At 43.2% G+C, this 27,762-nt stretch overlaps 1 protein-coding gene and 1 long non-coding RNA gene across 7 annotated transcripts in view; one reads left to right on the plus strand and one right to left on the minus strand.

Moving 5' to 3' along the window:
- Positions 1-2,568: 2,568 nt before the first annotated feature.
- Myh1 (myosin heavy chain 1) lies at positions 2,569-26,457 on the plus strand. Of its 2 annotated transcripts, none has more exons than XM_039085434.2 (40): positions 2,569-2,692; positions 2,942-2,974; positions 4,352-4,591; positions 4,702-4,845; positions 4,961-5,117; positions 6,070-6,097; positions 6,855-6,969; positions 7,068-7,160; positions 7,274-7,337; positions 8,008-8,106; positions 8,194-8,297; positions 8,415-8,553; positions 8,767-8,885; positions 8,974-9,123; positions 9,919-10,089; positions 11,514-11,826; positions 11,942-12,018; positions 13,104-13,191; positions 13,276-13,393; positions 13,619-13,742; positions 13,830-13,966; positions 14,057-14,312; positions 15,765-16,007; positions 16,119-16,295; positions 17,057-17,202; positions 17,282-17,372; positions 17,460-17,849; positions 18,382-18,508; positions 19,338-19,456; positions 19,624-19,820; positions 21,031-21,214; positions 21,483-21,648; positions 21,737-21,861; positions 22,284-22,592; positions 22,677-22,880; positions 23,184-23,309; positions 23,399-23,569; positions 24,057-24,161; positions 24,281-24,376; positions 26,198-26,455. In XM_039085434.2, exons 3-40 carry the CDS (start codon positions 4,388-4,390, stop codon positions 26,348-26,350), a joined length of 5,829 nt encoding a protein of 1,942 aa, XP_038941362.1. In that variant the 5' UTR covers positions 2,569-2,692; positions 2,942-2,974; positions 4,352-4,387; the 3' UTR covers positions 26,351-26,455. The 2 variants fall into 2 exon arrangements, with proteins under 2 accessions (XP_038941362.1, NP_001128630.1); NM_001135158.1 differs by having other exon boundaries at positions 2,671-2,692; positions 4,348-4,591; positions 26,198-26,457.
- LOC102555216 (uncharacterized) overlaps positions 11,659-27,762 on the minus strand; it is a 28,043-nt gene continuing 11,939 nt past the window's right edge. For 3 of the 5 annotated variants that reach the window (XR_005490318.2, XR_010055398.1, XR_010055397.1), the window contains 2 exons: positions 20,978-26,479; positions 11,659-14,482 (listed from right to left, as the gene is read on the minus strand). This is a non-coding gene — a long non-coding RNA (uncharacterized LOC102555216). The remainder of the gene's footprint in view (positions 14,483-20,977; positions 26,480-27,762) is intronic. The other 2 variants (XR_005490319.2, XR_357692.5) reach the window with 2 other exon arrangements.

Here is a 27,762-nt window from a genome sequence, read left to right on the forward strand (position 1 = left end):
GGCTGGCCCTGTCTTTTGTCACCTTCCTAACCCGATGTCAAAGTTTCAAATGTCTCCAATGATAACCACATCCCGTCTGCAACTCAGAAACACACACATCTTCACGGGTATTTTTGGTTTGTTGTGATAGTTACGTTGATCAAGGTGTCACTTACCAAGAGAGCCTATTCTGATGACCAGAGCTCTGGGAGTCATTTCTATGTCTTCCTAGTTATTCCTGGTATCTTCATAATGTCAAATCCCAAGAAGCTTCTACATCCCATAACATAAGCCTGGTTTTCCAGGTCTAGACAAAGAATGGTGCTAGGTATAGTTCTACAGAGATGGGTCACACTAACCATGTCATTAATGCTCCATGTTTAATAACTACATGAAGAAAATGAGCCCCAGCTATTCTTTATTAGCTCATGAAAATGCTAATATTAACCTTGACACCATGAATTCACCCATAGCATACATGAAGGCTCATCTGATTCATCAATTGGAAATAATGCTTTTTTTTGCGAAAGCTATAGAATGCCTATCAAATCTGAATATACAGAAATCAATATTTTATGTTATAATTTGGTATAATAAGTTATGCACCTATTTTCATTCTTTGTAGCCTCCTCTATAATTTCATGAATAAAGTCAATGACTAAGAGACCAGACCAAGAATCTCAAAGCAGTTTACTCAAATGCACATGTATATATTATTTTTACATATGTATAAATATATGCTTATATATGTATAAATATATGTTTATGTATAAATGCACACATATATGCATATATATACAATATGAAGATACCAGGAACAACTAGGAGGAAGACACACACACACACACACACACACACACACACACATTAGATTATTGAGACATTTTACTAGAAGATTAACATTTGAGAACTGGGGACAGCTTTGATGCATAGCCAAAAACACAGTCTTCCTAGACAGTACCTGGTAAAAGCTAAATGCTAACTCCCCTAACGGAGCCAAAAGAAAATTGTCTTGGCTTATGGTCTTGGCTTAAGTGGCAAGTCTGAGACTGATTTCAATCAAGACATGTGGAGCCAACTTCACAGGTAAGCTGGTTTGCGCTAACTTTGGGGAAGAGCACAAGATTGTTCTCCTCACTGTAGTGGCTCTTTTATTTTTTCCCCACATCACCTGTCGAGGCTTAAGTATCTTATAACTTGGTAGTGACAACAACAACAATAATAATAATAACAACAACAGCAACAGCAACAAATCAAGATCTTGCTTTCTCCTCTCTGAAAAGCCCCTGCACCGAGTAGAACCAAAGTCCATCTTAAAATTTCCATCAAATCCTATTCAGGGAATTATGAAAACATTTGCTTTGAGAACCGTTAGCCACATTTTACAGATACCTATAGAGAAATAGATTCATAAGAAGCAAAGTGGGGTACCTGAGGGAACAAAGCAGCTAATAGTTGCCTAGGAAACTCCTGGTGGATGTAAAGTTCTTCAAGACCCTTCGTGGTGTCTTTAATCCGCTTTAGGTAGAGTGTTATCATCGAGAGGGCTGGGCTACAGATCAATTAGCCCAGAGTCTAAACCACTGTGTGACTCTCCTCTATGAGTAGATACTTGTCTCTTCTTTGAGCTTGGTTGCTTTGTTAGAAGGAAGATGAATGCGGATCTCACAGTCCCTTGCAGTAATGAAATCATATGACCGTGGTGATCCTCATCTCTAGATACCTACTTTTATACGTGGCAACTTGCAAAACAAGACCCTGGGGGCTCAGTCTCAGTCATGCAATGCTAGCTAAGAGAGAGGATTCGAGGCCATTCAGACAGCAAAACAAACACAAGTTAAAAAAAAGAAACAATGTTCAGGTGTTGCTTGTAAGTGAAAATTTAAATATATAGCACTGTGGTTGCTGGAGAAGTCAAACTCACTGGCACTTATAGACAAAAATCCCATTTTTAATATTTTCTCACATCCATTTTCATAGAGGAAACAGGATTTCACAAACAGCACGAGGTTGTTCGTTTGTTGGAGTGTTCATTTGTTTTTAATGAGAGAATGTGCGTGTGGCTAGGCAATGGTTAGGGGGTAGGTCAGAAGTGGGAAGGGGATGATTCAACAGTGAGTCAGAGGCGACAGACTGGAGGAAACAAAAGCAGCTGTCTTTCTTTGGCTATTTTTCATCAACCAAATTTCAAAATTAAGCTTTGAAACATCCTTCCAAGGAGACAATGAATTGGGAAAAAAAAATCCCATCTTCTTGGGAGGAAAGAATAGTCGTTGCAGTGACACTGAGAAGCAGAAGGCTTCCTCCGTGGTTTAACACTGCAATTGTGTGGCAGCTGAAGAGCCTTCACAGAGGGCACTCAGTGAAACAGAAGAGCTCCAGGCAACAAAGTGCACGGATTCCAGAACTCAGCAGTCTCTGAAACAACACCTTACATTATTCCAAGGACGGATCGTTTTCCTATCACCAACAACTCAAATTATTTATAGGAGATTGATTCATATACTTAACCCAATGTGAGAGGGAATATTTCTAATTATATCCAAACATCCTTAATATGAAGGGAATTAGGCTTGGAGACCTTCCTTGCCAAAAACACATTTTGCCAAATATGTTTTAAGAAAGAGGAGGAGGTTACGTGTTTTCCATATTTGATCCTATAAAAGTACCCCTTGGAATGAGAATGACTTGTCTTTCCTCATAAAGCTTCAAGGTAAGAGTGTGTGAGGACAGGGCTCTGTGTGGACGGGAAGGGATGCCTGGCTGCTAGTGTGCATGCCACACATCCTGGCTCCTGCTGTCCCTGGCAGTCCTTCCGGTGAAGCACCAAGCCACTCTGTGGCAATTGTAATTAGATGTTGTGGTCTTCCCAGTCATTTCTTGGTTCCCTCAGATAAGAGCTGTGCTCTTATTGGGAGTCACTAGCTCTTAATCAGAAGGCATTTTTTTTCCCCAATTACAGTTCAGACCCACGGTCGAAGTTGCATCCCTAAAGGTAAGGTCTTCCCCTCCCTCCCCACCTTTTCCTTCATTCTGAGTGCAAATAATTTTCTTTAGTGTTTGCAGAGTGTCTGTTGGGGTTGAAAAATGAAAAGCATTTCACTGTCATGGCTGATCATGCTTCTGTTGCGAAACTCTAAGGGGCTCAGGAAACTGGGTCTTATTAACACAGATCCTTTGCAGCATATGAGATGCTTTCTCAGAGGCTTGGGGATTTTGTGCATGAGGTTTTCTATATCTAGTTTTGTAGTTTGTCTTTTAAGTGATTTCAACATGCAATGAGATGCAGTTTGCTCATTTAAAAAGAAAAACCATTAGCATTCTATGCTACAGCTTTTAGCACTAATTAATAAGACAGCGAGGCGATGTCTAAATGGACAGATGGGATGGATCAACCCTTGACTTACCAAAGTGCAAATCTGCATGTTGTCTTATGGTCTGTCAAATAAAAACTGAAGTGCTGAGAAAGTGGGTTCAGCAAGGCAAAGTACTTTAATTTTGGTATCAGCTACTGCAATTTGAATGGAAAATTGGGAACAAGTTTACCCAGTGGAGCTTTCTCAGGAAAGGGTAACACAACGTGGGTTATATAGGATGACTGTCCACGGAGTTCATGGATGGTAAGAAGTTGATCTTAAAGGAAAAAGTTGAGGGAAATAATTAAAATAATATGAGTAAAAGAATACAAAAACTTAATTAAGTTGGTCAAAATTTGGACAGAGGGATAATAAGCTGTCCTTTAAACAAAATAATAACAAACCAAGTTCTTCACTTTTCTGCTTTCTGTTCTAGTGTGCAATATTTGTAACTGCTGAGTCTGGCGGGGGGGGGGAGACCCCTAACTCTCCACATGCAAGAGAGTTCCTAAGACTTTAGCCACATAGCCTGATTTTTCATTTTAATGAGGCATCCAGCCCGGAGCCCTTCTCTCTATCCAGCATGTGTTCTCAGAGGTGTGAAGGCTGCCACAGAAAGAGGGACGCCCTGCTGCAAGGGGCTGGAAATTCAATGGGGAAGAAAAAAAGTATAAAGAACCAGAGAACATCTTAGCATCTTCGGCACTTTGTAATTTACAGGAGCCAATGGTAGGCAGCTTCTAAAGGTTAATATGCACAGAAGACAAGGTGCAGGAAGCAGTAGACATCTCTCATAGTGGGCGAGCCACAAACAACGACTTTCCAAATGAATGATTAAGTACTTGTCAGCACTGGCAAGGAACAAGGAGTCTGACATTTCAGCCACACCACAGCCAGGGAGGTGGTTAGGCCCAGTGCAAATGCATTCACCCAACTGTCAGGGAATGAAAAGAAAAAGGCATGTGATTCTACTAGTCGGTTTCTGAATTTCTACCATTTCTCCCTCTGCCAGGCAGACTCTCCCACTGGGCTGCCCCCAATAGCCCGCAGCCATGAGTTCCGACGCCGAGATGGCCGTTTTCGGGGAGGCTGCTCCTTACCTCCGGAAGTCTGAAAAGGAGCGAATCGAGGCTCAGAACAAGCCTTTTGATGCCAAGTCATCCGTGTTTGTGGTGGATGCTAAGGAGTCTTTTGTAAAAGCAACGGTGCAGAGCAGGGAAGGGGGGAAGGTGACAGCCAAGACCGAAGGTGGCGCTGTGAGTAAAACATCTGGAGTTGGTGACACTACATCACTGGGCTAGTTTGACTGACATTTCAGTCATTCCATTTTTAAGTTCCTAACTTAATATCTCTTGTTTGTGGACAGACTGTAACAGTAAAAGATGATCAAGTCTTCCCCATGAACCCTCCCAAGTACGACAAGATCGAGGACATGGCCATGATGACCCACCTCCACGAGCCTGCTGTGCTGTACAACCTCAAAGAGCGTTACGCAGCCTGGATGATCTACGTGAGTTCACTATCATGGCCTTTTGATCAAGAGAGTAGTTAATATGTTTTTTTCTCCAAAAAAATGTAGAAAATGAATGTCCCATCCAATAATTATGTCCCTTCTCTTGATGCAGACCTACTCGGGCCTGTTCTGTGTCACTGTCAACCCCTACAAGTGGCTGCCAGTGTATAATGCAGAGGTGGTGGCAGCTTACCGAGGCAAAAAGCGCCAGGAGGCCCCGCCCCACATCTTCTCTATCTCTGACAACGCCTACCAGTTCATGTTGACAGGTGAATGGCTCAAATGGTTTTCATTTGAATTATCACCCATAACCCAACAATGCTAGAATCCAAAAGACCTTTAGAAAGAACCAGTTGTTCATGATTGTTCATGATGTTCTAGTTGTTCCTGAAAAGTGTCAAAAGCAGAGAGGGGTAGGCAGGGGGATTAAACTCTGCTTGCAACTCTGTCCTGTCACTGTCACCTTGCTCAGAAATGTGTCCTTTACTTTGTGTGTTTGAATAATGAGAAAACTGAGTGACACATTGCTTGACTAAAAGTGCCAGTCACATCATCGACCCACCCTCACTGCCTAAGTTGCTCATTGCTTGGACTGGCTACTTTTAGAAGTCCTGTCATTTTTAAAGTCATCAGATCCTTGATGGCAGCTTCTCCTTACAGAAGGTGGTGCTTGGGATTCCCTCATGTTTATAATCAGAAGTGTTCACCCTGCAAAGAATTTCATTTTGAGATATGTCTTCCTGGTCATTTCTTTAACAATTCAAGGAAGGCCACTCACAGGGTTGTAGTCTGGGGCCACAGGAAGAGGAAATGTTTTCTTTGTGAGGTTAATTCACCCATTTAGAAATGCAATCTTAACCTTGGCTTGAACATCACCATCCCCACCTGTAACAGAGCACACGACACATTTCTAGCAGTAGTTATTAATCTGTGGGAGGTGTGCCATTAAAATCTACAGATGGTGACTGGGGGAGGGGAGGTCTGACTACGGAGTATACTGACCTTTCCATGAAAGCAATAGGGCATTCTTTCTGTGGTGACACAGACATGACAACAATTTATCGTTTTCTTTCTTAACTTGAAAGACTAGAGACTAAATCCCATCTAGAACTTTACGATAATACGGTAGAAAAAAACTCCACAAAAAATATGACACTTAGTGACTCAAGAAAAATGTATGTGACTGATTTATGTGCTGACCACACACTGCTTCTCTTTCAGATCGGGAGAACCAGTCTATTTTGATCACGTATGTATTTCTATTCTGAAACTTACTAGTGTTTTGCTCTCATTGGGAAAGTGAAAGATAAACCCAAGGAGAAAATCAGGAAGTACTAAAGAAATGACAAGATTAGTGAGGACCTAGGATCTACGTCAGCTTCATTGTAGAGGGCAGATCAAGTCCAGATGTAAAACAAGAGCAAGGAATTCACCCTGCTGGTCAGTGTCTCCTTGAGAGCGCTATCCATGTGGTATTCCCGGAAGTAGGGAATGTAATATTTCTTCCTGGAGCGTGGCCAGAGAAGGAGCGTAGCACACAGCCTAATGAAGGTAAAGCTTTTGGGGGACAGCATCAGTCATGTTCTTTGAGGCCTACTTAGGGAACTTCTTAACCCTGGGAGAGCTAACTGGAGCCGTATTTCTAGTCTAAGGCAGCCAAGGAGTACACATCACTCAGGGTTTCTTACTCCTCTCTCCATTCGCTACATAGCTGTTGAATGGCTGCTTGGTGGATTCCTCAAGAGCAGGTCTCAGCACCTTGAAAAGAGCCCAGATCATCTTAAGCACCCAAACCACACATTCAACGAATAATAAATGGATTCCCCTACTTGTCAGTGCAAACTAAGAAAAACAATATGAGTTATCTGTTGACTAAAAAGACCTCACGTAGACGACAGTAACAGAGAGATGTAAAGACAGATGCATGAGAGAGCAAATACTGTTGGCAGACATAGTTTCACTGGCCACAAAGCTCAATTTCCCACATATTGGTGTGTGTTGGACAGCGGAGAATCTGGGGCTGGGAAGACTGTGAACACGAAGCGTGTCATCCAGTACTTTGCAACAATTGCAGTCACTGGGGAGAAGAAGAAGGAGGAAGCACCTTCTGGCAAAATGCAGGTGAGCCAATTGTCGCAGTTCAGAGTCCAGGCTCTTTGGGGGCTCTGAGGCAAGGAAAGCCAGAGCCTGAGATGTGGGGACTGCTTTTTTCCTTGCAGGGGACCCTGGAGGATCAAATCATCAGTGCCAATCCTCTGCTGGAAGCCTTCGGGAATGCCAAGACCGTGAGGAATGACAACTCCTCTCGCTTTGTGAGTCTCTTGGTGTTCTCTGCCTTCCGTTGAAACTATAGTAGAAGCATTGTATTCACCCCTATCTGTGTGCTTCAAGCTTTGAAGCTAACATCATCTTCTTCCCTTCCAAGGGTAAATTCATCAGGATCCACTTTGGTACCACAGGGAAGCTGGCTTCTGCTGATATTGAAACATGTGAGTAGTAACTGGACCTTCTAAGTAGAATACAAGAATAACACATGAGGCTTTGGAAGAACACTTTACAGCTCCTGCTCAGCATGGAGCCTAGAAGCCAACCACCTCAGCTGCCAGACAGGCTTGCAGTGAGTGCCAGCCCTAGGCAAAATTCACTGGGTGAATTTACCAACCCAGGCATGATTCTGTAGAAACTGCCAGGCTTTCTTGGACTCGTTTGAAGTATGCTGGCCCAGAACACTTTCATTTCAGATTGAATATTTCAAAAATAATCAAAGAACAAAGTAGCATGGGGGTAGTTGAGTTGCCTACGGATTCAAAGTATGTGATCTTTTTTCCTTTTCCGAGCCTTGGTAATTAATACTCTTAGTAGCCTCCCTGTTAGAATGCCAGGAGACACAAGAAGCAGCAGTTTCAAATCTAGATTGCACTCCAAATGTCAAGGTTCTTCTCTGTGACAAGTGAGCATTCCTTTAGCCGAGCTCGTTTTCCTTCATTTTTGAGGCAGTAAGAGGAACCTCAGGGTTTGCAGAGATGTAGCATGGGGCGCCTTATAAATATGAGCTACCATCTCAAGGGGTCATAAGACTTAGCTAATGACCTCAAGTTCTAAAACTGTTCTAAGACACTTGATAATCCCTTCTCATCTGATGTTGATTCTCTACTACAGATCTTCTGGAGAAGTCTAGAGTCACCTTCCAGCTAAAAGCTGAGAGAAGCTACCATATTTTTTACCAGATCATGTCTAACAAGAAGCCAGATCTAATTGGTAAGAACCTGACATTCGTAGATGGAAGTGAGTCTTCTGTTAACAATTTCTAATGCTCAACATATACCCTGAATCCTATGTACCCAGAAATGCTCCTGATCACCACCAACCCATACGACTACGCCTTTGTCAGTCAGGGGGAGATCACAGTGCCCAGCATTGATGACCAAGAAGAGTTGATGGCCACAGATGTAAGTCATACATGATGGATGGATATAGGACAGCCATTGCCTAGTTAGGGAAAACTATAAGTCCTGCCAAGTAAGCAGTGTCTTCTGCCCTTACATTTCCTCTTCGTCACCTCATAGAGTGCCATTGATATTCTGGGCTTCACTTCTGATGAAAGAGTCTCCATCTATAAGCTCACGGGGGCTGTGATGCATTATGGGAACATGAAGTTCAAGCAGAAGCAACGTGAGGAGCAGGCTGAGCCGGATGGCACGGAAGGTACCAAATTCAAACAGCCAAAGCCAAATAAAACTCTCTACATGGGTTCACAGAGAAAATATAGTCCGAACTCATGTTTCGTTTGAAGCTAAGCTAGAAAGCACACTCTAATTAATCCCCCAATAGGGTGTATAAAGCAGTCTAACCATTTTACCTCTGTGTATTATGGGCCAGGAGGAGGTAATGTTGGGGACTTGAATTCTGTTTTTACAGTGGCTGACAAGGCTGCCTATCTCCAAAATCTGAACTCTGCTGACCTGCTCAAAGCCCTGTGTTACCCCAGGGTCAAGGTCGGCAATGAGTATGTCACCAAAGGCCAGACTGTGCAGCAGGTAAATGCATGCCCTTCGTGAAGCACACATACCAGAGACCTCCTTGACTTTATTAATGATGCCAACAAGAACTGCTCTGTCTCTGAAGGTGTACAACGCTGTGGGTGCCCTGGCCAAAGCTGTCTACGAGAAGATGTTCCTTTGGATGGTCACCCGCATCAACCAGCAGCTGGACACCAAGCAGCCCAGGCAGTACTTCATCGGGGTCTTGGACATCGCTGGCTTTGAGATCTTTGATGTGAGTTGGCAGAAACTTTGTAGCAGAGAAGTTTGCAAATCTTGTTCTTGTAGTCACCGAGGAAAGGCTATGAAAGCTAACTGCATTTAAACTGAATCATGCTAAAGGACTGAAAAATCTGGGAGAGGGTATGAACTTTGGAGTTAAAGAGAGCTCTGTCATTTCTTCTCTGTGTGGTTGTGGGGGTGGCATATGCCTGGTCTTCACACAATTTCAATGAAGACCCATCAATGTCTGTAACACCTTCTTGCACGTCTTTTGGTGAGTTATAAGACAGCTGCATTTAAAGCCCTTAAAACGGTCCTCAATACAAAATCAGCAATCAGTAAGTGATTGAAAAGACAATAAAGCAACGATAGCATCTGAGTGGCACCAGGAAAGGGGATGTCAAGTTGATACAGACTTTGAGATCACTATCTGCTTAACTAGGGAAATGAAGTGTGTTTAGACACTAAGGTATCTTCTGCAACTGACCAGGCATAAGTGGGCAGAAATGGCAACTAAATAAACTCAAGTATGTCTGCTTACAAAGAATGCCATTCAGTCCAGTCAATAATGGTGATATGCTCTCTATTTTACCAGAAGAATTTCTAATTGGTCTCATTCTGAAATGATACTTGTGGATCTTTTTCTATGAGCATATTGAAACTGGATGAGATTTGAGTTAAGGGGGTTTGCTACAAGTGAGACAAAACCGCCACCATGCCCAGAGAGCGGTTAGCCTGCCCCGCTGAGGAAAGCCCAGAGACACTGTCCTGAGAAACAGAATGCTAATTTCTGTCTCCACTTATTTAGTTCAACAGCCTGGAGCAGCTGTGCATCAACTTCACCAACGAGAAACTGCAACAGTTTTTCAACCACCACATGTTCGTGCTGGAGCAGGAGGAGTACAAGAAGGAAGGCATCGAGTGGGAGTTCATCGACTTCGGGATGGACCTGGCGGCCTGCATCGAGCTCATCGAGAAGGTAGGGATGCCTTGTTCAGATCACAGTTGTGTGGTGTGTAAACAAAAGACAATAAAACCTCGGTATGTGAGATGGAAAACGATGTCTACTGATAAACAAAATGGGGAAAGAATGCTGATAAGTGAGACAAGATGTTTTCTTTTTAAAATGTTAATTCTTTGACTACTTTGCACACACATATATAATACGTTATACGTAATATATTTTTGTTATTCCAATTGCCAATACTCCCAGCCCTGCTAATTCTTGACTCCTCCTCAAAAAGTCACCCTTCTACTTTTTTTGGTCCAGTGAGTTTGCAGGAGCATACGTGAGCATGGGAGAGGGGATTGCTCACCACGCCATGGGCATCTTATCAGTAGCTACCCCACAGAAGAAAATACACCTTCCCTCCCTGGCTGCCACTTACTGCTTGTAGTTCCTTGGGGCAGGGTGGAGCCTATGAACCCTCCCATCCAAGGTGGAAGGTTAACAGACCCCATTTTGTACAGTTGTTAGGCAGGTAACTAACCACAGCTACTGAAATCATGAGGACAATGGCCACCTATGTCACATTCAGAAGACACTGGTTTACCTGTCCCCCATCTTCCAGCCCCTCCATTCTTTATGTCCTCTCTTTAGAGACAGATATGTTCTATAGTCCAGAACTCTATTCCTATACAGAATTTACAAAGTCTTACATCAAAATCTATTATTCCTTTTTTTAAAAAAGCATCAAACAAGTTTAATAGGAGAATAAAATGTTTCACAATTTTTTATCTTTATTAACTTGAGTATTTCTTATTTACATTTCGATTATTATTCCCCTTCCCGGTTTCCAGGCCAACATCTCCCTAACCCCTCCCCCTCCCCTTCAATATGGGCTTCCCCTCCCCATCCTCCCCCCATTACCACCCTCCCCTATTATTCTTATAAAAAATTAGCGCTTATTAGAATATTTTTTCTTTCTTCTCTGATACCCTTGGATTCACTACTATTGACCTCTGAAATATGAATTTCTAATGCTGTAGACAGAGGCTTTCAAATTAGAGCTCTGCTAAGCTCAACCCAAACACTTAACACCACAACAGTGTTCCCCACTGTCAGTGTGATGAGTTCTTTCCTGCAAAGATCAAGTAAGTCTTGGAGTCTGTATTGTTAACAAGATTAACAATGAAGTAGTGCAGCTAGTTGAGAAGGTGCACTTGGAGAAATTCTGCTCTAAGACTTTTGGAGTAAAGACATGAACTGCAGAAGGACAAAACCCTCATTTGTCTCCCTTTGTCATAGCTAAGAGTCTCATTAAATCAGTGACTTCTGACCAAACAAAGGAGTCTTCATTAGTTCTGTGGAACTGAAGACTGGATTTAGCCATTTGTGTCATCTTTTACTCCCGTGAGCAGACAGAGTTCAAGGAGCATTTCTTACTGTGTTTATTTTTTTAGCCAATGGGCATCTTCTCCATCCTGGAAGAGGAGTGCATGTTCCCCAAAGCGACAGACACCTCCTTCAAGAACAAGCTGTATGAACAGCATCTTGGAAAGTCCAACAACTTCCAGAAGCCCAAACCCGCCAAAGGCAAGGTTGAGGCCCACTTCTCTCTGGTGCACTATGCCGGCACCGTTGACTACAACATCGCTGGCTGGCTGGACAAGAACAAGGACCCCCTGAATGAGACCGTGGTGGGGCTGTACCAGAAGTCTTCAATGAAAACTCTGGCTTACCTCTTCTCTGGGGCAGCAGCTGCTGCTGAAGCAGGTAATATTTATTACTGTGATATTTATTTAATGTGATATTTATTAATGTGATATTTATTTAATGTGGAATTTCTAAGCCTGGCTTCTAAATGACTCTGCTTTCCTTGCTTCCCCAGAGTCTGGTGGCGGTGGTGGAAAGAAAGGGGCAAAGAAGAAGGGTTCTTCCTTCCAGACTGTGTCAGCTCTCTTCAGGGTACAAACTTCATGTTCTCTCTAAACAGGTTTAGGGTGTTAGATTATATGTGGCTGTATATAAAGGGTGTGGTGGGGCAGAGATATTGTCTTGAAGACTCTGAAACTGGTTATATGACTCAGGTGGGTTGGGGTGGGTCAGAAGGCAGTGGTAGACCTGAATTTTAGGGAGGGTCAGAATAGCTTTGAAGCAATCCCTAATAACCAAGATAAGGGTCAGGAGTGACTTACAGAAGCATCAGATTGGAAACTCAGTAACGAGGTCATTTGGCATTAAAAAACAAAAACAAAAACAAAAACAAAAACAAAAACAAAAACAAAAACAAAAACACAACTCCAGCAGGACAAGATTGCATATACGATGAGATTTTCTTGATCTTCTGGGAGCTTCCAAGTTCCTAAGTATAGTCTAGGAGTCTATACTTAGTAGAGGCTTCATTTGAAAGTGGAGGACTGGTGAATCACAGCAGGAATTGGAGAGCAGTGAGTCCAAAGGAGAAAATATAAGAAACCAGATGTGATAAATCTGGAGATTTCAAGGGAAAAAAAATCTCTTTTCTTGGCTTAATTGCATCTTCAAAACTGGATGCTCTTGTTATTTTGAAAGAGTTTCTCCAAAAAATGGTAAACTTTTGATACTTAGTATTGTGGCTATTAGTAGGATGATACAGCTGTGTATCCAGAACAAGAAAAGAGCTCAGGGAAGTAAGGTGATAGATGGAAGGCTGGAAGGCAGCACTGGATTAGGAGTTAAGCCACACCAAATACCTCAGCAAAGGCCCCATGTGTGGATGAAGCTCCATCACACGCTTACAGTGCTATGATAAATATGTCACACATGCCAAGAAATTCATCAGCAGTGAGCAGCCATCTCAACAACTAACAGGAAGCCATGCTTGTGGTCCACAAAACATAAGCTAGGAGGGCATGTCAAGGCCTTAGAAACTCTATCCATGAGTCTGGAAAACTCACAACTGCATACTATTCAGTAGAATTGAACCAAAGTGGTGGTTCATGGCCACTCTGCCTGTAAATGGGAGTGTATATAACATCACACACTAAAGTAGACGTTCTATGACTCCATAGGAGAACCTGAATAAGCTGATGACCAATCTGAGGAGCACTCACCCCCACTTTGTCCGGTGCATCATCCCCAATGAGACTAAGACGCCTGGTAAGACACTTCTGTCCTCTAACCAGACAAGTCCCAGTGTGTTTGTTTCAGAGTCTAGACCATGAAGTGCATGTGTTCTTTCAGGTGCCATGGAGCACGAACTGGTCCTGCACCAGCTGAGGTGTAACGGGGTACTGGAAGGCATCCGCATCTGCAGGAAGGGGTTCCCCAGCAGGATCCTCTACGCAGACTTCAAGCAGAGGTTGTATATTTGTCACTGTGGATTAGTTTAAGGGTTTTTGCTATTGCTTTTCCTTTTTAACAATTAGAAAAGCAGCATTCAAGTGACTTGGGGACATGTTGTAAAGTCCTTTGACTGTACGAGGAATAGATAAAGGGATAATATAGTTCTTTCAATAGTGTTCCTATGGTAAGGAGATTTGCTTGGTGACAATAGCTATGTCATTTATTTGGTTGGCTTGAACAGATACAAGGTGTTAAATGCAAGTGCCATCCCCGAGGGACAATTCATCGATAGCAAGAAGGCTTCTGAGAAGCTCCTTGGCTCCATCGACATTGACCACACTCAGTATAAGTTTGGTCACACCAAGGTAATCCTCTTGAAATCCAACTTAATGTTTTCCTGCCCCTTTAAACTTTGTGTGAAGTTTCTGATCTGAAACATTGCTTGCACACAGGTCTTTTTCAAAGCTGGTCTTCTGGGGCTCCTAGAGGAGATGAGAGATGACAAGTTGGCCCAGCTGATTACCCGGACGCAGGCCATGTGCCGAGGGTACTTGGCAAGAGTGGAGTACCAGAAGATGGTGGAGCGAAGGTATGAATAAGGGTATCATTCATTGTTCTAGTCCCTTTATTCCTGATTCCTGCCAGAATCCAACTTTGAACATTTCTGTTCCTCTCACAGAGAGTCCATCTTCTGCATCCAGTACAACGTCCGAGCCTTCATGAATGTGAAACACTGGCCCTGGATGAAGCTGTATTTCAAGATCAAACCTCTCTTGAAGAGTGCCGAGACAGAGAAGGAGATGGCCAACATGAAGGAAGAGTTTGAAAAAACTAAAGAAAACCTTGCAAAGGCAGAGGCCAAAAGGAAAGAGCTAGAAGAAAAGATGGTGGCTCTGATGCAGGAGAAAAATGACCTGCAGCTCCAAGTTCAGTCTGTGAGTCTCAGGGTTCTCTCTGATGCTAAAATCTCAGCTCCGTGATGACCAAGAAAGTCCCAGGATCACATGACGGGCTAACGATCATTAAATGAACAACTCCTTTGAGTGTTCTGTAACATTCCACACACAACAGTATTGCAAATCAGTTCAGTAGGAGGCTTAGTTGCCTGGAAAAAAAAAGAAACATTTCCTGTTCTTTAATTGCTTTTACTGGCAGACTGTGGATGGCAAATAGGGAGATATTTGCTTTCCCATATCCTACATATTGACAAATGTCAAAAGAACAGTATTATTAGTGAGTAGGGAGGAGACCTTGTAATAAAAGTATATCAGTTTCAATTCAATATTCCAAATACTTAACCAATAGTCTTCTGAAAACTTTCTATACAGTTTTGTTTTAGAAATTTTAGACTATCTAAAAGAATTGGATCATGGCAAGGCTTTCTATAGATAGTGTCTTTTTTTTTAATGCATAGCATGAGGGATTGGGTTGATAATCTCACTCAGATGACCCAATAAATTAGAGACTCGGAAAATATTATGTGAGAAGGGGCAATCATCTGATCTGTTTTTGTTTCCCCCAAGCTACTGTCATAATCAAGCATAGAAACACAAAAGGTTCCCATTCAGTTTTCTGAATTCAGAAGGGGAAGCAAGCCGTCCCTCTGGGTCTTCATTCTGAATATATAACAAAGGGAATTACAAATATCAAGGCTGGCTTGTATTTTTACTGTCGTTTGTAGAGACTGAAGTTTTCCAAAATAAGAAGAAAGAGATTATTGAAGAAGATACCCAAGTTTGATTCAACTATTCTCTCTCTCTCTCTCTCTCTCTCTCTCTCTCTCTCTGTGTGTGTGTGTGTGTCTGTGTATTAGCACTATATTCTATCTACTACCTACTTAGTTCTAGAGCCTAGAAATACAAGCATGTTGTCGCAGAGTTTATATTTCAAATCCCATTTCCTCATTAGAAACAAGGTTATCCAAGTACTACTTGTCCCTGTGACCCATTCTTTTTGGTTCTTCCAGTCATTCTTCTAATTCTAAGCTATGCCGTCATTGGAAGACACTCTTTCCATTTTAGTCATTTTGTTCTATTGTTCACTGTCCCCTTAGCAAGGTCTTCATATGCAGTTGTTTATTTTAATATCTTTTTTGTACTAAACTTTAATAAAAATGAACATTAAACAAAGAAAGCTGGTTTGAAATTATATGCTGATACATTAAACATATAAAAAAACAATGGTATCATAGTTTCACTGGAAACCACGTTTTACATTTCATTGCTATTATTCAAGTTAATAGTCAGTGCCCTGACAATTTTTCTCAGTGATGGAAAGCTAGCTAAAAGAAACTTAATGCCTTTAAACATTATTTGCTTTCAAAATATTAATAAAATCTAAAAGGGCCAGGGAACTAAAATTTTAAAATGTCTACTATGTCTTCATAGGAAGCAGACAGCTTGGCTGATGCTGAGGAAAGATGCGACCAGCTGATCAAAACCAAAATCCAGCTGGAGGCCAAAATCAAAGAGGTGACTGAGAGAGCAGAGGATGAGGAAGAGATCAACGCCGAGCTCACCGCCAAGAAGAGGAAGCTGGAGGACGAGTGCTCAGAGCTGAAGAAAGACATCGATGACCTTGAGCTGACACTGGCCAAGGTTGAGAAGGAGAAGCACGCCACGGAGAACAAGGTGTGGAATATCAACATGGGCGGCTTATGACTCACTTTAATTAAGAAGTAAAACATAAAACCTAAACTATTAAGACATAATATTTAATGCAAAGTGTGTTTGCTTCCTAAGGTGAAAAACCTCACAGAGGAGATGGCGGGCCTGGACGAAACCATCGCCAAGCTGACCAAGGAGAAGAAGGCCTTGCAGGAGGCCCACCAGCAGACCCTGGATGACCTGCAGGCAGAGGAGGACAAAGTCAACACCCTGACCAAAGCCAAAATCAAGCTGGAACAGCAAGTGGATGACGTGAGTCTAATACCTCAGATACATTTTTAAAAGTTCTATAACTAAGCAAGGTTGTCTCCCAGTGACATAATGGGCATCACCAAAGCACTTCCCCTACACAAGAACTTTAGGACGTCATTGTCAACATGAAGACCAAGACACACAAATAAGAAAATCAACAAGACAAGTGGCTGATAACAGATGATATGAGTAAAAAGAATGAAAAGCAACGGGCGCTTGTTCACCAAGATTTGTATGAACAATAGTCTTTAGCTCACTAGAAACACTGGTGGCTTTAAGAGCCCAAGTGGGAAGCATAACAGCAACATGACAACAGGACTCATGCCCAGAGGGACAAGAGTACACTGGACAAGGATATGGAAGATCAGCTGGCCTTACACATGACAGGCTAAGAGAGAACCTATTGGATGTGTGTGAATGCAGGATGCAGTAGCCAAGTCATAGTGTGAAAACACCCCTTTGCTGCCCATCACATGTGAGAAATACTGCCCATTAGGACTCAGTGGGATGTAGAGAAGCCATGGTGTCTCACTGGTAGTCATGGCACAGAACAGCACACTTCGTGTTTCAAACACTGGCTCTTTAGTCTAAGCAAACAGTGTAAAGGCAGGAGTGATGAGACAGGTCTTCCTAATTCACTAATTCATCACCTCCCCACCTCCCCCAGAGCATGCTGATACACTTATGAATTAACGTCTCTAAGTTAGCCTGGGGCAAATGTGCTATTCTAGGGACTGCATTCACAAATTGTTGACTTTTAGCTTGAAGGCTCTCTGGAACAAGAAAAGAAAATCCGGATGGATCTTGAAAGAGCCAAGAGGAAACTCGAGGGGGACCTAAAACTGGCCCAAGAGTCCACAATGGACGTAGAAAATGACAAACAGCAGCTCGATGAGAAACTCAAAAAGTAAGCGGTGAAGATACAGGTCTGAGGGGGGAAATTATCACCAGTGGCTCTGTGACTGACACAAGGGCTTTCCCTACAGGAAAGAGTTTGAAATGAGCAACCTGCAGAGCAAGATCGAGGATGAACAGGCCCTCGGCATGCAGCTGCAGAAGAAGATCAAGGAGTTGCAGGTAAGTCCATGGCTTCCACGAGTCTAACTCATCAGGAGAAAAATGACTGACCCAAGAAGCTGACTCAGTCCTTTCCACCATCCCCAGGCTCGCATTGAGGAGCTGGAGGAGGAAATCGAGGCAGAGCGGGCCTCCAGGGCCAAAGCAGAGAAGCAGCGCTCTGACCTCTCCCGGGAACTGGAGGAGATCAGCGAGCGGCTGGAAGAAGCCGGCGGGGCCACTTCAGCCCAGATCGAGATGAACAAGAAGAGAGAGGCCGAGTTCCAGAAAATGCGCAGGGACCTGGAGGAGGCCACCCTGCAGCACGAAGCCACAGCAGCCACCCTGAGGAAGAAGCACGCGGACAGCGTGGCTGAGCTCGGGGAGCAGATCGACAACCTGCAGCGGGTGAAGCAGAAGCTGGAGAAGGAGAAGAGCGAGATGAAGATGGAGATCGACGACCTCGCTAGCAACATGGAGGTCATTTCCAAATCCAAGGTACAAACATGATCTAATGTCAAACAGATTTCTGTGATATAAATCATCAGGAACTCACAGGCGGGTCAATACAAGTTGGAACTAGGGAAGTAGGGCGTAAGTCTGATGTGCTCACCCTAAGCAAGAATAGCCATACTCAAGTAATAGAAGGAACAAAAACTGAGCTCCTTCAGAAACCAAAAATTACTATCCAGCTATACATTTTGAGGTTTTGAAATGCTTTGTATCAACCATGGGGATTTTCATTTATCCTTTATGATCAAACAAAATTTGTTTCTCACAAACATGCTATGAGCTCAGTCCGGTATCATTATCTTATACCACAGCTAAGAAAATCTAGAGATTCACCAAATAACACAGTAGTTGTATGCTCAGAGCACGTGTCTTATGATTCTCCTCATGACATCTGAAGCTTATTATTATCTTTGTCTGTAAAGACAGTTTATGTCAAATCAACAGCTACATCTGGATCACTCAAACGTTCTTTGGTGAGAGCTCTCGTTTGAATAGCTTCTACAATCTCTGAATGTAGGGAAACCTTGAGAAGATGTGCCGCACTCTGGAGGACCAGGTGAGCGAGCTGAAGACCAAGGAGGAGGAGCAGCAGCGGCTCATCAACGAGCTGACCGCGCAGAGGGGGCGTCTGCAGACAGAGTCAGGTAGACTATATCTCTGGAACCACAAACTTGCCATTTGCTGAACACTTTACTGAGTTGCTTGAGGTCATATATTACCTCATCTCATTTTTGAGGAATGGCATATGGTTGCTTTTTTTTCAGAAGAAGATAGGTAGTTCAGTAGGTAGGTAAGTAGATAGATAGATAGATAGATAGATAGGTTGATATAATAATTTTTGCTTTAAACATCACATAGCGGGGTTGGGGATTTAGCTCAGTGGTAAAGCACTTGCTTAGCAAGCTTAAGGCCCTGGGTTCAGTCCTCAGCTCCGAAAAAAAAAAAAAGAAGTCGGACACTAAACATCACATAGCAGATTTGGATGCAATCAAAAAGTTATCAAATATGAGTTGGGAATTTAGGCACATACCCACAGTTATAGTTCCAGAGAGTTGAGGTAGAAGAATGCTAAGTTTAAGATCAACCTGTCATATTTGAAGATTCTCATTTTCCACCCAAAATTAGTGTTTCAGTGGGCCAACACAGTAACTCGGTAGCCAGAAAGTATCTGAGTGCTTTGACCAATCTCTATACATTGTTTTTCATGTGTTCATTCACCTCTTTTAACTGCAATCGGATCATCTTAAATGTCTCCCAAAACTGTCTTGGTTGATCATAAAGAGTTTGGCTCAAAGTTCTCCATATTCTCTTGTACAAAGATTTGCTCGTCAGCATTGAAATGGACGATGGACATCTGATATAACCTCCATCAGTCACCATGTTTTAGACTCAGTAACTTTTCTGCTCCAGTTTCTATCTTAGAGTTTTAATGTCTAACATCAGGCTGAGTTTTCTGGACCTTGATCTTTACAGGTGAATATTCACGCCAGCTGGATGAAAAGGATTCATTAGTTTCTCAGCTCTCCAGGGGCAAACAGGCATTCACTCAACAGATTGAGGAGCTGAAGAGGCAGCTTGAAGAGGAAGTAAAGGTGAACCAGCTTCTTGTTGTTGTCATGGTTATCATTGGTCTTGTAGTTGTACTTTCACTGTGTGTATGACTTCCCCCTACCCCCTTTTGCTGGTGGGATCTAAGAGCTTAGGGAATAAATACTAGTTTAAACACATACAATTAAATCTCTAAACTCTTATTTTTCAGGCCAAGAGTGCCCTGGCTCATGCTCTTCAGTCCTCCCGCCATGACTGTGACCTTCTGCGGGAACAGTATGAAGAAGAACAGGAAGCCAAGGCTGAACTGCAGAGGGCCATGTCCAAGGCCAACAGTGAAGTGGCCCAGTGGAGGACGAAATATGAGACGGATGCCATCCAGCGCACGGAAGAACTGGAGGAGGCCAAGTATGTGCCTGGCCTGGTTAAAATGACAATGTATCTACTAACAACATGCTTGGGTCAGGAATTCTCTATGGGCAAAGGGTCCTGGCTTTCTCAAAGCTCAACAGTGCTGGAGAAAATGGGAACATTAATCTACACGGGAAATACAAATACCCTAGGTAGTCTGTGGAAAGATATGACAGAAGTCCATGGCAGACAGAGAAAAGATGTAGGCAAGAAGACGCCGAATGGTAATTTTCCAAAGGGAGAACTTTTGACCTCATTCTGTCTACACAGATGCAGATAGAATTTTTATAATAGCTTATTCAGTTAATTATATACTCTCGTGTGCTTCTCCTTTCTCTCTCTCCACCGCTAATGCAATAATTGGCCTAGGGGTATGAGTGCAAAGAGAAAAATAATCTAGATTGATAGTAGCTCTCCTTTCATATGCAAAAATATGACTGTAAGAGGAAATAGAAATATGTGATCGAGGCCCAGTGTGGTATCTGGAGATGCTGCAGTGAGGGAGAAAGCACACGGTTTGATAAAGGGAGAGACAACCAATGCCATCTGAAAGATCAAGGCTAAAATTCTGTGAGAAAGGATCTAGGTAGGGAAGAATCTTACTCATCAGTTTAAGGTGCCCTTAGGCATTCATTCTCAGAATAACGCACAATCTCTATATTGATGAAATTAATATTTTGCTAGATGCCTAAGAGTCATTGTGAAATAAACTGTCAGAGTTGCATTTATTCTGGGAAAGAGTTTTTAAATTAGATTAACAAAAAGCTGGCGAAAAAGAGAAGAGATACGATTACTCAGAAAGACAAAGATGTCTCATTTAAATTTAACACGGTCAACATTCGAGTACTTAGTATGTGGGCCCTCCTACAAGAACACAAAAATTAGCAACATACAGACTCCACACTCTGAGCATTAAAACTGAGTGGAGATGTAGGCATAACTGGCAGGAATTCTAGGCGGATCCTAAGTTCTACAAAGGAAGGCAGAGGGGTCAGGTTGGCTCAAGCTCCATAAAGTATAACTGTGCTGAGATGTGGCGGCATTTAGCACTTGGTGTTAGGGGAGCAACAGTGAGTTCCCAGAGAGCTCATTGTACCAAACAAGCTTCAGAGACACTGGTAGGGGAAAGTGTGGCTTTGGGGATGCTCACTTACAGCTGTTTTTTGAAGCAGTTAGTTCTAACCATTCATCCATTGTCATTTCTCAGGAAGAAGCTGGCTCAGCGTCTGCAGGATGCTGAGGAGCACGTAGAAGCCGTGAACGCCAAGTGTGCTTCCCTGGAGAAGACGAAGCAGAGGCTGCAGAATGAGGTGGAGGACCTCATGATTGATGTGGAGAGGACCAACGCTGCCTGTGCCGCCCTGGACAAGAAGCAGAGAAACTTCGACAAGGTGTGCTTCCAGATCCTTCTACGGTCTTTGATGAGATCAGCCTTCTAAACCACTTGGTTGCCCTCATCCATTAGCAGGGTGTGTGTGTGCGTGCGTGTGTGTGTGTGTGTGTGTTAGTACTCCTTTGTTAGTTTTTCTCCTTCATAATTATTTTTTTTCAACCTGAGAACACTCAGATCAAACTCAGAGTTTCTGTAACACATGGCTTCTACCCCAACCCCTCAAACTTTATCAGCTACATCTTTTTCAACATCCCTTGCTTTTTCAGATCCTGGCAGAATGGAAACAGAAGTATGAGGAAACGCATGCTGAACTTGAAGCCTCCCAGAAGGAGTCCCGCTCTCTCAGCACAGAGTTGTTCAAGATTAAGAATGCTTATGAGGAATCTTTAGACCAACTTGAAACCTTGAAAAGGGAAAATAAGAATTTGCAACGTGAGTTCATCTCTCATTTTCTTTAACAAGAGATTTAAAGGGGCACTCCCCATCTCTGTACACATTCCTATTTCTTTTTTCCTAACAGAGGAGATCTCTGACCTCACTGAACAGATTGCAGAAGGAGGGAAACGTATCCATGAACTGGAAAAAATAAAGAAGCAAATTGAGCAAGAAAAATCCGAGCTCCAGGCTGCTTTAGAGGAAGCAGAGGTGACACTCTATTGAACATTTCACAACAATTATAGAAGAAACTAGGTCCTTGCTCTGGGGTGCAAAGATTGGTGGACCAAAAACATGAAAAATGATTCTTTATTCTCTCCACTGAGGATAAAGATAAAGGATGAACACAATACCATAAGTACATATCAAGAACTGTGGTAGAAACAAAACAAACAAGTATGAGTAAGGGGAGGGTCCTTCCTTAGGGAGAAACATCTGGCTAGAGAGAGGGACATACATAATACCAACAACAATGCATACCACATACTTCTATAGCAAAGCAGAGTAATGTCGCATATCAAAATGTTTGGTGGTAACACAAAGACAGGTACACACGAGGGGGATAATTTAACCTTCCTAGGACACTGCACAGAGCCATTCTCCTGCTAATGTCACCTCTCACTGTCCTTAAGGCATCTCTGGAGCACGAGGAGGGAAAGATCCTGCGCATCCAGCTGGAGCTGAACCAAGTCAAGTCTGAGATCGACAGGAAGATTGCTGAGAAGGATGAGGAAATTGACCAGCTGAAGAGAAACCACATTCGAGTCGTGGAGTCCATGCAGAGCACGCTGGATGCCGAGATCAGGAGCAGGAATGACGCCATCAGGATCAAGAAGAAGATGGAGGGAGACCTCAATGAGATGGAAATCCAGCTGAACCACTCCAACCGCATGGCTGCTGAGGCCCTGAGAAACTACAGGAACACCCAAGGCATCCTCAAGGTAGGTGGCACCAAGAGGTGATCCCAGATGAGTGCTGTGACACGGACTGAGGACACAGTGTCTCAATGATTGTTCACTGCACAGGACACCCAGTTGCACCTGGATGACGCTCTCCGGGGCCAGGAGGACCTGAAGGAGCAGCTGGCCATGGTGGAGCGCAGAGCCAACCTGCTGCAGGCTGAGATCGAGGAGCTGCGGGCCACTCTGGAGCAGACTGAGAGGAGCAGGAAGATTGCAGAGCAGGAACTGCTGGACGCCAGTGAGCGCGTGCAGCTCCTCCACACCCAGGTGTGTAAATATGAAGGAAAAAAAACATGCATGGGTATTACCACTGTTCAGAAATTTACCCATAATGTTTTATGAAGAACTAAGTTTAACATGTTTAACTGAGGAAGGGCAACAACATTTTTGTTTATCTGACCCATGACATCCAGAATTGACTGTCCTTTAAAAATATACTCTTAACTCAGATAATTTATGGAACTCCTGAGGGATGCTTGTTAATAACTAGTTTACAGGCTCCTTTGGACATCTGGCTTTCTGACTTTGTTCTTCAATATTTAATATTTGTGTGTTTGGTCTTTTAATCAGAACACCAGCCTCATCAACACCAAGAAGAAGCTGGAGACAGACATTTCCCAGATCCAGGGAGAGATGGAGGACATCGTCCAGGAAGCCCGCAATGCAGAAGAGAAGGCCAAGAAAGCCATCACTGACGTGAGTGGAGAGTGAGAATGGAGATAGCACGTCTGAATCCTGCTGGGCCCTTGTCTGCCCTTAACCAACTCTGTTTTATCACTCTCCAGGCCGCCATGATGGCGGAGGAGCTGAAGAAGGAGCAGGACACCAGCGCCCATCTGGAGCGGATGAAGAAGAACCTGGAGCAGACGGTGAAGGACCTGCAGCACCGTCTGGACGAGGCTGAGCAGCTGGCGCTGAAGGGCGGCAAGAAGCAGATCCAGAAACTGGAGGCCAGGGTGGGTGTCCTGGTTACCATGCGTTCGTCTCTTTCTACCCTAGCACATGACTTTTTATACCTAAGACAGCTAGACCTTGTAGGGCATGCTGAGGTGAAGAGCAGATAGTCCCTGTGGCCTGACAGCTTAAGTTTGAGCACTTGGATGAAGACATCAGGATCTACATATGACATAGCAGGCCAGTTGAAGAAGGAGAAGTTCACTGATTGATTAGATGATAGAAACAATTTTTATAAATCTGCCTTTGGGGCCTGAAGAGATGGCTCAGTGGTTAAGGACACTTGCAGCTCATGCATAGACCCTAGGTTGAGTTCCCAGCACTGGCATCCATGTGATGACTCACAACCATCTGTACCACCAATTCCCAGGGGGCTCACTTCTGACCTCTGTGGTGCACATTCGCACAAGCAAGCAAACACTCATACACCTAAAGTAAAATAAGCAAATGTAAAAAAAAATTATTTTTTAATCCACATTTTCTGTGTAGGTCCGTGAACTTGAAGGAGAAGTTGAAAACGAACAGAAGCGCAATGTTGAAGCTATCAAGGGTCTGCGCAAACATGAGAGAAGAGTGAAAGAACTCACTTACCAAGTAAGGAAAGGCCTTCTCTGGGTTTCCAACCCTATCTGCAAGACATTTAAAAACCATAGATGCAGAAAAAAGAAGTGGTATTTATGCTTTCAAGAAACTCACACTTTAAAATCTTTCAGACTGAGGAAGACCGCAAGAACGTTCTCAGGCTCCAGGACCTTGTGGACAAACTGCAATCAAAGGTCAAAGCATACAAGAGACAAGCCGAGGAAGCGGTGAGATCAGAACCCCTGACATGACTGGGTGGCCAACAGACACCAGAAGGCAAAAAAAGGGGGGGGGATCAAGGAAGAATCAGAGGGAAATGATCTATTGAGGGTCTAAGAATGTGAGGCTACTGGCCATTCCATAAGGCATAGAAGAGTGTACTAGCGAGAATAAGGATGGGATATAGCTCAGTGGGAGAATGTGGGCTTGGCATCTTTGAGGCCCCGAGTCCAGTTATAAGCATCAAACTCAGCTAACCAAAGAATAACCCCTATAGTGTGCTGGGGGGCGGGCAATGTACTTAGTTCATGGATCAGCAAGACTGAGAAAGAGAACAGTGTACCTGGGGCTAGAGAACCAGATGGAAAGTAGGTCACAAGGCCTTCTGGGCCCTGGAAAGAAGCCTTCATCATAATACAAAAACAATCAGGCCACAGAATCAAGGGAAATATTTCCTTCCAGGCCAGATGTGGCCTGATTTTTATTTTTTAAAATGTCAGTAGAGTGTAGAGAAAAGATTGTTGGAAAACCCAAGTAGGTGCACGAATGTATGTTGGGAAGTCTTTCAGGTGGGTGTGTGGCTTGCATTAAAGGCAGAAATAAAACCAAGAGAATTGATGAGATTCAGGATTTGTCCTGGAGAGAGAAGGCATTAGGCTTGCCAGTAGGCTGGCCCTGGAAGTAAAAGGAAACAAAGCAGGAATAATCCACCAAGTTGTGGTGTGAGTAGCCAGACGGGGAAGTAAGATATGACTGAAATGGAAAGCAAAGGGGACCAGATGATCCGGATGAGAAGGAAGTAGGAATTCTACTTTAATTACTTCACAAGACATTGTTGCATATGCAGTAAAGAGACCCAGGGAGCAGCTGAAGGGTCATACATAGTATGGAGGCCAGAAGGTTCAGTGATGTCCTAACCAGTGGGCGACTGCAGCTCTATGTCATCTCATTTACCCTTCTCTGACTCATCCTATGGAGTCAGGTGTCACCTGTGTCTCTATGGATACATGTACCTGCACATTGTGATAAGGTCCTCTGTCCACTGGTGGCTTTTGTTTAACTCCTGAACTCTTAGCTCTGAGAGGAAGAGAAAGGGGAGGAGGAGAGCAAAGGAAGAAGAGAGAACAGACATACACACACGTATACCTCACAGCCACAGCCTGGCGAACCACGTAGCTTCCCTCCACTCCAGATCTTGCTTTTTAATCTACTGTGAAAGGAAGATGCAGGGCTTTTTGGAGCTACCCTATTTCAAGTAATTTTAAGCTTCCTAAGTGTTCTAAATCTGCCTGTCATATTTTGCGAAGGTTCTTAATGAGACATTAAAAAAAAGAATAATTACTGGAGACTAAATTAAAATTGGCCTTTCAAAATTCATTACTATATCTACAAGCATAATCAGAGACAACTTGGATTATTTTTGAGAATAATAAACATGTTTAATTTCTAAACTTTTTTAAGTGGGGGATAATTTAAGACCTAAGTGGCAATAATTTATATTCTGTTTGGTGTCATAGCGATTGCTTGTGTGAGTCTTGTCCATTCTCTGGAAAACTCAACAGGAATGACAACAGAGCCTGGAAATCTGGCACAATCATGGTAGCGTTAGCTTTTCTGAAAATTCAGAGACAATGTCACCTGTGTTTAACAATGACTTCATGAAGCATAGGGGAGTTAATAGGACCAAAAAAAAAGTGCACACTTCTCAAGACTTCTTTGAAAATTTACTAGGATGAATTGGTTTTAAACAAAAAGACACCCAAGTTGCACTGACCCTAAAATCTAGAAATGTGAGCATTTCTTCCTTACAAATGCATTCCCATTCTCAGGAGGAACAATCCAACGTCAACCTGGCCAAGTTCCGCAAGATCCAGCACGAGCTGGAGGAAGCCGAGGAGCGGGCTGACATCGCCGAGTCCCAGGTCAACAAGCTGCGGGTGAAGAGCCGCGAGGTTCACACCAAAATCATAAGCGAAGAGTGATCGATCCAAAGCAGGAAAGTGACCAAAGAGATGAGCAAAATGTGAAGATCTTTGTCACTCCATTTTGTACTTACGACTTTGGGAGATAAAAAATTTATCTGCCAAGAGCTTGTGAGTCTCTTCCTTCCCCTTTTCCATGTCGGCCGATCATTTTGTACATCAGGGAGAGAAAAAGAAAAGAAACATTTCGCTTACATGTATGCCTAAATCCTTAGTCACCTAGGTCTAGCACGGAGAGAAGCCAGGCCAAGCCCAGTAAGTACCACACTCATGCCTGTGGGTAGACCGTGAAGTCTAGAGGCAGGCCAACGCATGCGCAAGGAGCCCACTTGACCCATCACCCGGCTTCTGTTAATGAGGCTATTGATCACTGTCCTGAAGGGATATGAGCCACTCCATTCTAAGGGGGAATAAAAATAAGCTAAAATGGCAATTAAATACATACAATCAGAGCAGAATTTTTGAAAATTGTCTATTGCTGTCAAAAATAGTTAATATATGAATCCTTCACTAAGATGACACGAATCACTAAACTGGGGTTAGGATTCCTTGAAATAATAGGTTCTCCACTTCCTGGGTATCTTTACGTAGGGACGTGTGGACTTCATTCTACACATGTTCAGAGGCGTGTTTATTGCATCTGTTTGACGCTTAGGAATGGCAAGAGAGAATTAAGAATGAATGTCTCTTGTTTCTTCTATCCTTTGGAAATTGCCATATCTTAGTCCTCTTCTGGTCTTTGATAGCTGTTGTGGTAAAAACAAAAAGGGCACAACCGGTTCCCACCCATCACCACTCCACGCTGGGCCCCTGGTACTCTCTGACCCTGGAGATTGCTCCCTGGTGCGAGTTCTGGCACTGTAGGGCGATATAGAACTAACCCTAATTTATCTCAGTGGCAGCTGGCTTCAGTGAGGCACCACACCACGTTAGCCTAGCTATCTTCTTGCCCCAGCGGTCTCTCCTTTCCCATTGCTAGTTGCCCTGGCCAACCAGAAACTCTGGTCCCAGCTACCCGGTAATACCAAGACGCAACAAACTTTAACCCAACAACCAGATTTATATGTTAAATACTCAATGTGCAATACATCTACACAATAAACTTACAACCAGTTGATAAGGATATAAACTGCCCAGCTAGATAAGATAAATTTGTGTGCAGAAATCCATCCCAGCTACCTTGGCTATTCAGATCCACCCAGATCTGGGTCATCCTTCTCAGTCTCCATTTTGATTTTCCTTCCCTCCCTACAAAACTTTGTCCCTGCCTTATTCTTTTACTGTCCAATCATGGCTGTGATCTAACTTGGGCCAGCCCTCACCTGTATAATGACATCAACCTACAGATAGCACTAGGTCAATTAGCACATATATGTTGTATTTTTATATCAGTTGCATACTGCATGCCACTT

Source organism: Rattus norvegicus, chromosome 10, assembly GCF_036323735.1.
Source record: "Rattus norvegicus strain BN/NHsdMcwi chromosome 10, GRCr8, whole genome shotgun sequence".
Taxonomy (NCBI): domain Eukaryota; kingdom Metazoa; phylum Chordata; class Mammalia; order Rodentia; family Muridae; genus Rattus; species Rattus norvegicus.